Source organism: Chiloscyllium punctatum, chromosome 10 (assembly GCF_047496795.1).
Source record: "Chiloscyllium punctatum isolate Juve2018m chromosome 10, sChiPun1.3, whole genome shotgun sequence".
Lineage (NCBI taxonomy): Eukaryota > Metazoa > Chordata > Chondrichthyes > Orectolobiformes > Hemiscylliidae > Chiloscyllium > Chiloscyllium punctatum.
In genome coordinates, this window is record NC_092748.1 from 38,364,482 (window position 1) to 38,378,316 (window position 13,835).

The 13,835-nt window shown below is 37.4% G+C and overlaps 1 protein-coding gene across 2 annotated transcripts in view; it reads left to right on the forward strand.

Annotated features, from left to right (window-relative positions):
• hecw2b (HECT, C2 and WW domain containing E3 ubiquitin protein ligase 2b) overlaps nt 1-13,835 on the forward strand; it is a 338,435-nt gene that overhangs the window by 306,293 nt on the left and 18,307 nt on the right. Inside the window, exons 24-28 of one of the 2 annotated variants that reach the window (XM_072578957.1) lie at nt 4,807-4,936; nt 9,356-9,502; nt 10,062-10,176; nt 10,266-10,351; nt 10,440-10,552. In XM_072578957.1, the coding sequence (XP_072435058.1) occupies nt 4,807-4,936; nt 9,356-9,502; nt 10,062-10,176; nt 10,266-10,351; nt 10,440-10,552 (591 nt within the window). Of the gene's footprint in view, nt 1-4,806; nt 4,937-9,355; nt 9,503-10,061; nt 10,177-10,265; nt 10,352-10,439; nt 10,553-13,835 lie in introns of those variants that run through there. The other variant, XR_011961647.1, reaches the window with a different exon arrangement.

The following is a 13,835-nucleotide window of genomic DNA, read 5'->3' on the forward strand; positions in this document are numbered from 1 at the left end:
GTAAACTCTGCTGGTTGGAATCATACCTGTCACAAAGGAAGATGGTTATTGGAGGTCAGTCATCTCAGCTCCAGTACATCTCTGTATGAGTTTCTTCAGATAGTGTGCTAGGCTTTACCATCTTCAGCTGCTTCATCAATGACTATCCCATTATCATAAGGTCAGAAGTGGGGATGTTCAGAACCATTTGCGACTCCCCAGGTACTGAAACAGTCCATATTCAGGTACCTCTAAAGAATATCCAAGTTTGGGCTGACAAGTCACAAATGCCAAGAAATGACCATTACCAATAAGGGAGAATCTAACCGTCACCCTTGACATTCAATGGCATAATCATTACTGAATTATCCACTATCAGCATTCTTGGGGTTACATTGACCAGAAGCTCATTGACCACAGCAGCACGTCAGAGGCTTAGATCCTGTAGCAAGTACATCACCTTCTAACTTCCCAAAGACTGTCCACTATCTCTAAGGCACAAATCAGGACTGTGATGGAATACTCCCCAGTTGCCTGGATGAGTGCAGCTCCAACAAAATTCAAGAAACTTAACACCATCTCAGAAAAAAGGAGTCCATTTGACTGGCATCATACTCATGTTTACTCCCTCCATCACCGATGCTCAGTAGCAGCAGTATGTACTGACTTCAGAAATGCACTTTAGAAATTCACCAAAGATCCTCCAACAGCACCTTCCAAACCCAAGGTCACTTCCAACTTGAAGGCCAAAGACAGCAGATACACGGTAACCCCATCACCTTCCCTTTCAAATCATTCAACTTCCTGATTTGAAAATAGATCACTGTTCCTTCAGTGTCGCTGAGTCAAAATTCTGCAACTCCCTCCTGAATGACATTGAGAGTTTACCTGTAACAAATGGATTACAGTGGTCCAAGAAGGCAGCTCACCACCATCAGCAAGTAAGGATGGGCAAATAATTCTGGCCCTGCTGATGTTGCCCAAATCTTTTTGAGTTCACTTGGACCATATTTGTTGTAGATCTCAACCAGGTTTTGATTCAAACATATATGGATTAACTGAATGCCAAAGGAGAAGAGAAAATAGCCACCCTTGACATCATAGTGAGATCCTATTGCTTAGGAAGTTAAGGAATTCTAAGTAAACATGTCAGTGGAACACAAGGGGAGTTCCTGTGGCTGGAATTACATGTGTCCCAAAGGAGGGTGTCTGTTATCACCTGAGGCCAATCATAACCTCCAGAACATAACTAAAGAGCTCTTCATGGGAGCATCCTTCCACCAAGCATTTTTAACTGAATCATCAATGTTCCCAATGTCTTAAAATGGAATGTTATTTGATCATCTCTAATGCCAATAATGAAGCAGCCCAAGATTGCAAACAATGGGACCTAAATAATACTTCAAGCTTGAGAGACAAATGATGTGCAGCATTTGCAAGAATGTACTATGTAGTCACAGTCTTTGGCATGAAAAATCTCTGCTGGTTTCCCTTAACCTTTAATAGTGCAAATATGCCTGAATTTTCTATTATAAACATTTTCAGGATCACAACTGATCAGAAACTGAACTTTACCAACTGTATCAATGTCATGGCCATTAGAAAGGAATAGAGTTTGGGGACTGTTAATGAGTCACTCACCTTCTTAACTCTAAAAGCCTAAACTTTGTCCACAAGGTTCAAGTAAGAATCATGATAAAATAGATTCCACTCACCTGAATGGATTCCAAACAACACTTAAACATAATAGTTTGTTGATCAAAGTCAATTTTGACTGTAAATGATTCCACCTATAAGAGGTTTTAGCATTCATTGTACCTTGTTGACAGCATCTATATGCCATCATCTATACAGCGTAAAAATAAAAAGAATGTGAGAAATTGTTGGCCCGCTGCTATGCTAGCACTTGAGTGAGATTTCATGAAGTCAAACTGGAAAGCAAATAAACAAATGCAACTGTTTATTAGTGAAGCAAGAATGCTGAATTGTTGTTTCATATCCAGTGAAAAGATTAAGCTGAATCTTATTTGAGTCATTGCATTTCCCATTATAATTTTTGCCCCCAGAGTTGGTGCTCTGATTGCTGGCAAAAGCAGGCTTCATCAAAGTATTGATCCATCAGTAATTGAAATTGTTTGCAGACAATGTAGCAGATTATTATAAATTGCAGCTTCCCTCCAACAGAGTCAGAAATGTGGATGTTCATTGATGAGTGCATAGTGTTAAGTTTCATTCACAATTTCTCTGATAATGAAGCAGGTCATACTAGCAAGCAGCAAGGCATGAACAACATTCAAGCTTAAGATGGTCAATAGGAAGTAACATTCACACCATTACCAAGTTCCAGGAGAGAATCTAATAATCTCCTTTGTCACTCAGTAGCATCATTATAGGTGAATCCCCCACTTTCCTTTCTTGACTGTTATGTTTGTGTTTCCTTTTTGTGGAAAAATGTATTGATGTGCAGAAGAAGTTGAAAGTCCAGTCAATCCAGAAGAGAGCAGGTCTGGAATTTGCTGTAATATCATATACTAAAAGAGGATAAGGATTGAATGAAGGAAAACAACATTTTTGGATTCTTGGCTGCCTGCCCAGCACTGAAACTGATATTTCTTTAGTCATAGTCATGTCTATGCTGACCAACAAAAAACAAACTATACTGATCACACTTACCTGCACATGGTCTATAGCCGACCATGCCCAGGAATTTTAAGCGCTCATCCTATACTTCTTAAATGTTGTATCACAGTCAACATCCTGGTGAATCTCCTGTGTACCCTTTCCAATACAATCACATCCTTCCAATAGTGCGGCGACCAGAATTGCACAGAGTATTCCATCTATGACTTGAAAAATGTTTTACAAAGTTGCAACAAAACTTTCTTGCTCTTATATTCTCTGTCCCAGTTAATAAAAATAAGCATTCTGTATGCCTTCTTCACCAACCTGTCTACTTCCACTGTGACCTTCAGGTATCTATAGACTTCTACATCATAGTCCCTTTGTTGCTCAGTAATCCCTAGGGACTATCATTCAGTATGTATATTCTTCTCTTATTAGACCTCACAAAATGCATCATCTTGCACTTATTTGGATTAAATTCTATCTGCCATTGCCTGAGACCATCCTCTTCACTACCAACAACATCCCCAGTTTTGTGTCATCTGCAATATCCTTTAATGTAACTGTGTAGTGAGTTTACAAATTCCTGCTTTGAGAAGAATTTGGTTTCTAATTTGTTTTGAGGTTGAAGTAGCACCTGAGAAAATCTCAGAAAGAGACATAAAAAACAGAATTTTTCGTTAAAGTTTGGAATGCCCTGCTTCAAATCGCAATTGAAAGTAATCGTAAATGTTAAATCTGAGATTAATAAAATGTTTCTTAACTAGAAATATTAAGGATGTAGATAATGGTATGGATATGGAGTTAGGTTCAGGTTAACTATAATCGCTTTGAATGGCAGAACCAGCTTGAGGGGTTAAATGGCCCGTCACTGTTGTTTCTAAGTTTTGCATGAAAGTTGGAGACTCTTTGATTTTGAAATTGGTACAAAAGACGAACTGAGTTGGGAACCTTTGCCATTTCACTGATCTGAGAGGTTAATCCCATTGTACATAGATTTGTAGAATTACATTCAGTATGTTTATTTAAATAAACTGAAGTTTATTTTAAAATTTGAGTTTCCTGCTGTAAGATGTATGTGTAAGATGCAATAAAATGGAATTTGTGTTACGATTGTTTCACTTTATAATAGATGTCATAGAGTCATAGAGATGTACAGCATGGCAACAGACCCTTCGGTCCAACTCGTCCATGCCGACCAGATATTCCAAACCAATCTAGTCCCACCTGCCAGCACCCGGCCCATATCCTCTATAAGGTCATCCCTCAGCCTCTGTGCTCCAGGGAAAACAGCCCCAACCTGTTCAGCCTCTCCCTATAGCTAAAATCCTCCAACCCTGGCAACATCCTTGGAATTTTTTCTGAACCCTTTCAAGTTTCACAACATCTTTTTCAATAGGAAGGAGACCAGAATTGCATGCAATATTCCAACAGTGGCCTAACCAATGTCCTAGAAACCTTGCTTTATAATCGGATTATCCTTCTTTCTCAATATTGATTTTGAGGAAAACAATATTCACCCACTGCTATTACCTGACTCACCACCTTTCTTGTATTCAAAGTATGCTTTTTCAAATCAATGCAGTTATGCTATTTTATTGCATGGTCTGGGAGACCAAAAAAAGTTCTTGTATTTTGCAGGTTTGTAAGAGTTTGTTTTGTTTCTGCTGAGATGAGGGTCATAGTTTATGCTTCAGCTGGTTAGTGTCAATGGGTTTATGTTAAGAACTGATTGACAGTTGAGATAGCTTGAACTTGCAAATGCCATATGAAACACATTAAAAACTAACACACAAATTGATCAAGGTATTCTCAATGATAGCAATAAGCCTAGAAGAGTAATGTAGTGAAAATACAATATTCGATGTTAAAAAGAACCAGGGGTTTTTAATGATTTTGTATCATAAAATACCAAGTGGAAGTTTATACCTGCATGACATTTTTCTATTTGCCAGTATACCTAATCATGTAATTTGTTATTTTAATCATTGTTGAAATGAAAGATCCTTTAGAGGCTATTATCAGAAAATACTGGTATTTTGGTATTTGGATGCTTTAAGACCTTATAACAGTTTTGCTGGAATTATCTTCCAGTATATGCTTAAGTGTGACTGAGCTGATTACTAAATAATGTTATGGTGATACTGTTTAATTGACTTATTGAGCATATTGGACATTCCCTACGTGTTTGCCTGTTCTTGCCAGATCCTGTGATCTGAGTGACCTGGAATATTTGGATGAGGAATTTCATCAGAGTCTGCAGTGGATGAAAGACAATGACATCAATGATATTTTAGACCTAACATTTACTGTGAATGAAGAGGTCTTTGGTCAGGTGGGCTAAATGGGTGAAATTTCTTAAAACCTCAATGATTTTTGGGTATCAAATAATTGTTTTACGATTTCTATGCTGAATAGAAAAAGAAATTTCCTTAAGAAAAATAAAAACATGTTATTTTATGAACGACACATTTATAAAGTATACTTGATGGCAGATTGCTGATTTTGCAAATTTGTGTTCACACAACACAGTTATTTTCTTCTTTTATGCTATTAGCTTCTTAAATGATTCAATCATAGCTAGCTCCTCCCTGGGCCTTTTCTCTAACCTATTCCACAACTCTATTAATATACTTGACATATATCTTCACATATGAAAGTGTACTCTGACAATTTAAACCCATCTTAGTGAATACCTTGCCTGAAATAATTTGCCAATTGCTTCATAATTTCATTAAATTCAATTTGGACATCCTGGAACAAAACCAACTTTTAAAAAATAATTTTCTTGAAAATTAGAGTTTTGACCTTGAGAACCATCTTTGTTTCCTTTTGTATTCTGTCAAGGGCAATAACTAGATGACTGCAAACACACAGGCGATCAGAACAATATTTAACTCATTAACAATATAATCTATTTTGAGTAATACTATGCTAATGAAACCAAATATCTCATATCCTGTACAAAAAATAGTTTTCCTGAATCTGACCTATATCTGTAAATAAACAGCATATCCAGTGCTTAATGTCCCTATATTTAATAATGAAGACCCTAAACAGCCACTAAGTGGCTTTGACAGATGAACATTGTGCTTTGCAGCATCAAGCTCAATTAAACCACTTGACATCTTACATGATTATAAAATTAAATATGAAAACATGATGTTATTAAAGTTAAACAAAACTATTCAACCAATAATTTCTGACAAATCAGTGTAACTCTTATAAATACCTAATCAGTTTTGAGCTGGTTACTGAGATGTGAAAATGAAAAAAAATCAAGTCCTGATCTTATTTGAAGAAAACTGAACTGTTGCGCTTGGTTTTATATGAACCATTCTGGGATATGTTTCTTCATTTCATATTTAGCTGGGTAGAATTACACTCTATAAAGCTTATTATTGCCATTGCGGATACTGGGATGTAATAAAAGCGACTCCAATGTCTGCCAAATATGCACGAACCATCCTCAGTTTGTTTCCTGACCAGAATATCTCTTGAAAGTATCTTCACTAAGACTATTTGAGTAGTTTTGATTAAAAACATTATTTAACAGACATGGAATAAAGTACATTTTGTAAGATAATTCTCATCCCAACTTTCAGACTGCAAGAAGTCAGACAACATCCACTTTACCCCAATTCTTTGACCTGCAGCCTTGAGGGCCCTGCTAGAATTGCAAGGTCATGCAATATGCTATTTTATTCTTTGGCACAAATCACTACAGGACTGTGTGGTTAACATTTTCTTTGGTCAATCTAAAAATGTTGTGAATAATTTAAGGTCTAGGAAATAAAAATCATAACTTTTTCAATCTACTGAGTCATTTCTTCATTTCATTTCAGTATTGTCCCTCCTTTTTTAATTTAACTGTTTTGTGTATTTTATCCTTCTGTCATGGAATACCATATTCATGAGGGCAAATGTTATTAATTGCCTTAGAATATAGATGTAGAAATTTTGGAGGAAATAAGAAGTTATTACATGAGACAGCACCAAATTTACATTTACGCTGAAAATTGAGATGATTTTTGATGAATTAATGATAATTCAATTTAAAAGTTAATCGTCCACTGTCCCAGATTATCAATCTAACCTCCACCCCATTCAGCTGCTATCACCATCCCAGCAACTAGATTCACATTTTAAAAATGGTTTGTTTGACTATGAAATAATTCAAATACAGGTGTAGTATTCACCACTAAAGTTAAACTAAAATGCTTTAGATACGTAGCATTTAATCTAAGAAACCAAGCATCAAGTTAATTATTTTTCATCCTAATTATAAACAAAGTGATTGTACAAAATCTTCTGGGGATTGGTTGATTCAGTTGGCTGGATAACTGGTTTCCAATGCAGAATGACGCCAACAGCACAGGTTCAATTCTCACACTGACTGAAGATACCATGGAAGTCCCACCTTCTCAACTTTGACTCTCACCTGAAGTATGGTGACCCTCAGGTTAAACTACCACCAGTCATCTCATCTTCAGACTAGGTAGTTCACAGCCTTCTGGACTTAATATTGAGTTCAACCGTTTTAAATTATGAACCAACTCCCATTTCTTCCCTTTCCTTTGGTTTGTTATCATGAATTTCCCTCCTCCAATCCCATTTACTGTACTCTCAAATCTAGCAGGAGACGCATCATTGTTCCGCCATTCTCACATACCAATCACTTAATTTGAATTATCAACATCTTTTCTCCATCAGCACCCTATATCCACAACTCCCACCCGCATCCCTCCCAAACTGTAGCATAAATGCTGTCCCGTCCACACTTTACTTTCAGCTCTGATGAAGAGTCATCTGGACTCAAAACATTAGCTTGCTCACTCTCCATGGATGCTGTCTGACCCACTGTGATCTCTAGCATTTGTTGTTTTCAGTGCAAAATCCAGCATCTGCAGTAATTTGTTCTTACCAGTCCTCTCTCTCTCACTCTCTCTAATGAGAGGGTAGGTCTGTGGTTCTCTGGGAATTTGGTGATTTTACCTTCTTAAATTTTTGCAGACATTAAATGTTAATCTTCATCTCCTAACTAAAATGAGGCTGATTACTCAAATGCACTACAATGCCACAATGCCACTTTTATTTCTGCGACATACAGACAATGCCTTATTATATGTAGCAATTTTATTTTCGCATATGAATTCTTGGTGAAAAAGATTTTACATGTGCTTTTGTAGAAACAGTTCGGGATGATATTTCAAAATAAATTATTTAATTTTTAGCGTATGTTAACAAAACTGACAGACTTTTATATAAACAAGTAAACTTAATAACTGACTTATTCCGAGGTTCTGGCATGACTAATAAACCAAACTAAAATAACCTTTTGTACCTTAATGTGTAGAGTTTGATGGTTTCCAAACTAGTAGTAATCCATTTCATTTATACTGATTTTAGTTTTTCTGCCAAACCTTCTGACCAATGTATAATGTTCATGTGGTGGTTCTCACATCTGAATAATTTGTTTATCCCATTGAAGGGACCCAATTTAAATTCAAAAGCCCCTTCACTTTCTCATAGATAAAACTGATCTCAGATTTTTTTAAAAATTAGAGATTTTGGGAATTTTAAACCTGAACGATATAAAATTCATAAGCTCCTTTATAATCACAACTTCCCAGGGATGTGGGCATGATAGTAATGAGATAATAGATAAATTGTTCAATAAAATAATGTCAAATCCTTGCCAGTAGGTAAGATAAATCTTCAAAGGCACTCTGACTTACGTTTTGAACATTCGCACTTGCGAATAAATTTTGTTTTAAAATACCACTCCTCTGGCCAGAGGATAAAAGTACAGCACATACTGTATGCCAATCAACCTGACCTCCTCATTACCAGGTTATGCTTGTTACCTAATTATAATCTATTCCCTATACCATACTGCACTTCATTTTTAACTTGCTTCGTCATGTAATTAGAACACGGTGCTGTAATATCTTTAAATAGAGTTTATAGTCTACGAAGTGTTTCCTCATTTATTATATTAATACAATCCATTGAAGAATTATTACATACTTTTAAGCTTTTTTATACTTTTTTGTTAGACTATAATAAATACGAAGTGGCCATTTGACCCTCTGACCCAGATCCACTACTCAGCAAAATCATGGATGATCTTCTACCTCAACTCCACTTTCCTATATTGCCCCTTCATTTCCTTAGTACCCAAAATTCTAATCATTTACAAAGTGATTGGATTATAAGAGTAAAAAAGTTGTCTTGAATTTACTCCACTCTTGGACATGCTATACTTTCATTGGATTCCCTGCAATAAATCCACATTAGTTCTGCTATAGATCCCTGTTTTCTTTCTTTCTGTTTCTTAAATGTACCCACAACACCCACAATCGTAACACAACCACAAACAGCTCAGTCTCACGAGATGAGCTATTTAAAAAGAATTAATAAGCTAAATTCTTGATCAAATATGAACATGTGACTGAAATCTATCTTTTTGTTAATTGACAAGCACTTGGTTATAGCTTAAACTTTGGTGATTTTTTTACTTCCAATATTTTTAATTTAAAAATGTTTGTAATTCCTGCCAGTTGTAATCTGAATATTTAGTTTATGCTATATTATCAACTTAATCTTGAGTGACTATATCTTCACAATTACTACTTCACAATTCTATATGTTTTGATGCCTATATTTAGAACTGTTAAGGTAAATAATATTACAGTTTTTCAATTATCTGAAATTCATTTCTTCAAGAAATGATTGATTTTTTTTGGGATAGATTACAGAGAGAGAACTGAAGCCAGGTGGAGCAAACATCCCTGTTGTAGAAAAAAACAAGAAAGAATACATTGAAAAAATGGTAAAGTGGCGCATTGAGAGAGGTGTTGTGCAACAAACAGAAAGTTTAGTACGTGGCTTCTATGAGGTAAGGATGGCAGATACACAATATATACAATAAAAATAAAGGAATGTTGATAATCTGACAATTGTTCTTGCCAAAATATTTCATTTTATACAAATAATTGTTGGGATAGACCATGTCAAATTTATCTAACTTTATTTGAATAATTACTGGCTATCATACAACAAGCCTTGCGTAAATTGTCTTGTCTTTTTTTTCTTTGAAGTAGCAAATAAATTTGTATCCCTAGATAAAGAATAGGGAAAGTGAAAAATATAGGGTGGCACAGAAGTATTTTACTGTTTCCCTTTAATATGGGGTCTTGATAGGAAGAAAGGCCAAAACCATCTTTCATGATAAAACATAAAGAATAATATTTTAGGGGATCCAGAGGTTTAAAAATCGTTAATGAAAATATGCTAATAGTCACAATATCTTAATTTACTTTCACTCTATCCAAGGTCAAATTAAACTCATTGGCTCCAACTACATGGATGCAAGTTCAAACTAGAATTCAGGATAACTTTCAGATGTTAGTTTAATTGGTGTTCTGCTTTTATTTAATAACAGTTCCTTATTCTAGGTGGTGGATGCTCGGCTTGTTTCTGTGTTTGATGCACGGGAATTAGAATTAGTCATTGCTGGCACAGCAGAGATTGATTTAAGTGACTGGAGAAACAATACAGAGTATAGAGGAGGTGAGATGATTTGGATTATTTTAATCTTGTTATTGGTTTAATGTGTTAAAAACTCAGCATCTTATATATCTTCATTTATTATCCCAAAGGGTACCATGACAATCATATAGTGATCAGGTGGTTTTGGGCTGCAGTTGAAAGATTCAACAATGAGCAGAGACTAAGATTGTTACAGGTACAGTTAAACCAATTACCTCACTGAGGTATTCTACTAAGCATCTGTATATCCACTAATGCTATTTACGACTCTACTTCTTTGCTAGTTTGTCACAGGTACATCAAGTATACCCTATGAAGGCTTTGCATCGTTACGTGGCAGCAATGGACCCCGAAGATTTTGTATTGAGAAATGGGGTAAAATTACCTCACTTCCGAGGTATGTGCAGTACAATGCAGTAAGCATTTACTCTTCCATTGTTGTGACAGCATTCACAGATGTAAAATATAACTTATTTTGTTTATTATAATGTTTCTATCTGTCCTGTGATCTTACCACAGAATTTGATTAGATTATCTGCTTTGCAGTGGTCGTTAGGTGTTAAGGCCATGTGTTTTGCTTGGATAGCATTCTTGGTGCTTTGCCTGGATTAAGAAAAAGGCATGCCATATACTTCCAACATACATCATGTTGGGTAGATCACTAGCCTGGGTGTGTCAGATGCACCAGAATTTGTTGGTTTGTGGCATCAATCAGCTGATTGGTGGATATTTTTGAAGCACATCATTCTGCACTGAACAGGTTCCCCTCCCTCACAGCAAGTGCTATTTAAAAGGCATGTAACTTGTGTATGTGGTGCTTTTGATTTCTTCTACTGTGACATCATTTGTAGAAATACTGTAGCTTGTTTGTGGATGTCTTTAGTGCATACCTTCAAGGAGGATAGAAATTTTGTTAACCTGTGCGCATGAATTCTGCAAGAACTGTGGGAGCTAAAGTTACAGTGGCAAGAATTGGAGCAGAGACGAGTGTGGCAAAGTTCTGAAGAGAGGGAGGATGAGGAAGACTTTCTACAGATAGCTTTACTCATCATGGCTTCTCAGGGAGAACTAATCGTATCTTGCCTCGGATGAGAGCAATACTTGAGCTTCCAAGAAAAGCCCAGAATGCATAGAAACACATTTCCTCCTCTGCACTTGGCTGACGGTGCTCCTTCTTCTATCCAGCCATGCGAGGATAAAAACAAAAGCCAATAAAATACCAGAAACATCATGAACCAGATCATCAGCGTTCAAAAACAACGGTTACACAGTCTGAGCCACTCAAGGGGAGCCATCAGGTACTTATTGGGATGTATCTCCAAGTCTATTATGACCTCCATAACATCGCCATTGTGAGTACACAGTCATCGGTATTGGACATCTGGGAGCCATTTCCGGGGTGGAACATATAGAGATGAAGGAGGAGGTGGCTTTTTGTAACACCCCTGTGAAGCACTTTGGGATGATTCAATATATTAAGGACACTATTTAAATGCAGGTTGTTATTGAGAAGAAGGAGAAGGTGGTATATTCCATAGGGTAGCATGCACAAATTTGAATTGCTAAACAGGGAGGCCTGTCCTACATCGCTTCCATTTGGCATCCTGCCAAGACAGGAACTCATTCTTTGCACGCAAGTTGTTCAGCCCTTTGGAATGTCTGCACCTTGCCCTGTCACTATCATGCTTATGAGGTAGGTAGACAAAATTTATGTCTTGTCAATGCATTTGATTGAACATGAGAACACCTCAAACTGTAACTGCCTACCGACAAACAAAAATCTGGGCAAATGGATTACATGCATTTTAGAAATTTTCAGATTTCAATTGGTAGAAAAACACAATGTTGAAATTTTACTAAGTTCAGGTTAAGCTTTATATTAATACATATCATTTACAGCACTGAAACAGGCCATTATTCAACTCAATTGCTCTGTTTCTGTTCCATACAAGTCTCCTTCTGCCTTATATAATATAAGCCTATCTGCATATTCCTTTCTCCCTCATAGACTCATAGAGTCATACCTTGTAGAAGTAATTCCCCCCACATTCAGACAGATTTCTCTTAGTAAAGAAGTTTCTCCTGAATTCCTTATTGGATTTATCAGTTTATAATTAGGTCGCTTAGTTTTGCATTACCCTGTGGTTTTGGATTTCCCATGAGGAGAAGCATTGTGCAGAATGTCGATTTTTTTTGAACTGCGCTGCATCTGGCGTAATGACCTTGGGATGTGTTCCTCATGAAACTGTGCCAGAGTGCTATTATAGTGAGTCGGTGGCCCTCAATATTGGGAACCCACTCATCAGATACAAAGTGACAATTGAAAAGCTTTTAATCTCATTAAAAGGACAATTAATTGCAATAAAATGTTCAAATCAATAAGTGTATGCACTGTGGGTAGAATAAGTGCCAGGTGAAGAAGTCAATCTTTCATTGTTTTCTTTGTCAGGGTAGATTTAATATACTTGATGGAATCAGTGTCACTCTTCAGCAGTTTACATGGAGCTTCTAGGTTATGCCAGCTGCTCAACCTCCAGCATGGAATCCATTTGCTCCTCCCAGAGTGGGATGTGGAGTTGGAATTGTGTCCACACTGCTGTTCCTCTTGTTGTATTGGTTCTGCATCCCTAAGTGAAGGTGATGGAGTACAGGTTAGAGCACATTTGTGTGCACACACTCTGCAGTCTGCTGGGTCTGCCCATTCAGCAGAATGTCCAGAGTTGGGGCTGGTGGTTGGTGGCGGCCGCACGGTGGCTCAGTGGTTAGCACAGCTGCCTCACAGTGCTGGGTCCTCAGGTTCGATTCCTGCCTTAGGTGACTGTCTGTGTGGAGTTTGCACATTCTCCCCATGTCTGCATGGGTTTCCTCCAGATGCTCCGGTTTCCTCCCACATCCAAAAATGTGCAGGTCTGGTGGATTGGCCATGCTAAATTGCCCATCAGTGTTCAGGGATATGTAGGTTAGGTGCATTAGTCAGGGGTAAATAGAGGGCAGAGGAATGGGTCCGGGTGGATTACTCTTCGGAGGTTCAGTGTGGACTTGTTGGGCTGAAGGGCCTGTTTCTACACTGTTCGGATTCTGTGATTCAAAGTCTGGGTGATTTTGCTCACAGCCTGGGTGGACACCTCTAAAGATCTTGCTAAAGGCTTGCAACCCCTCTTGTAAAACATCTTCACATATTTTTCTGAGCCTGCACTGGTGGCTGGGTGCTGAGAAAGTCTGTGTCACAATTTCCTCAGGGGGTGAGTGTGATCCCTCCTCAGACTAGGCACTGGATGGTGGACTTGTGGAGGAGACAGAGAGATGGAAGTTTAAGGTAATACTCCACACTCCTGATGTTTGAGAATATATAACATTCCAGATTGGCAACTTATGACATCACAGTTAGGTCTCCACAATAGTGTTTACATTCCCCGAGTTGTGTTGTGTTGCCAGGTGTACATCCTAAGTGCTATAGAGCCATCAGCAGCACAAATGAAATAAGGATTGTCCATATAAGCACAACAATCATGACACTTCCTCCAGTTGAGCCTTTGAGGTTCTGGCTCTATAAGCAGCACATAGCATTATCTTGGAAGCTCATCACCTTGTACCTTATACCAATCTTCGCTGGAGCCTATGGTCCAATTCCAATTATTTGCTGTCTGTGGCCTCTTTGGGGATGAGGATAATCGGTTTTG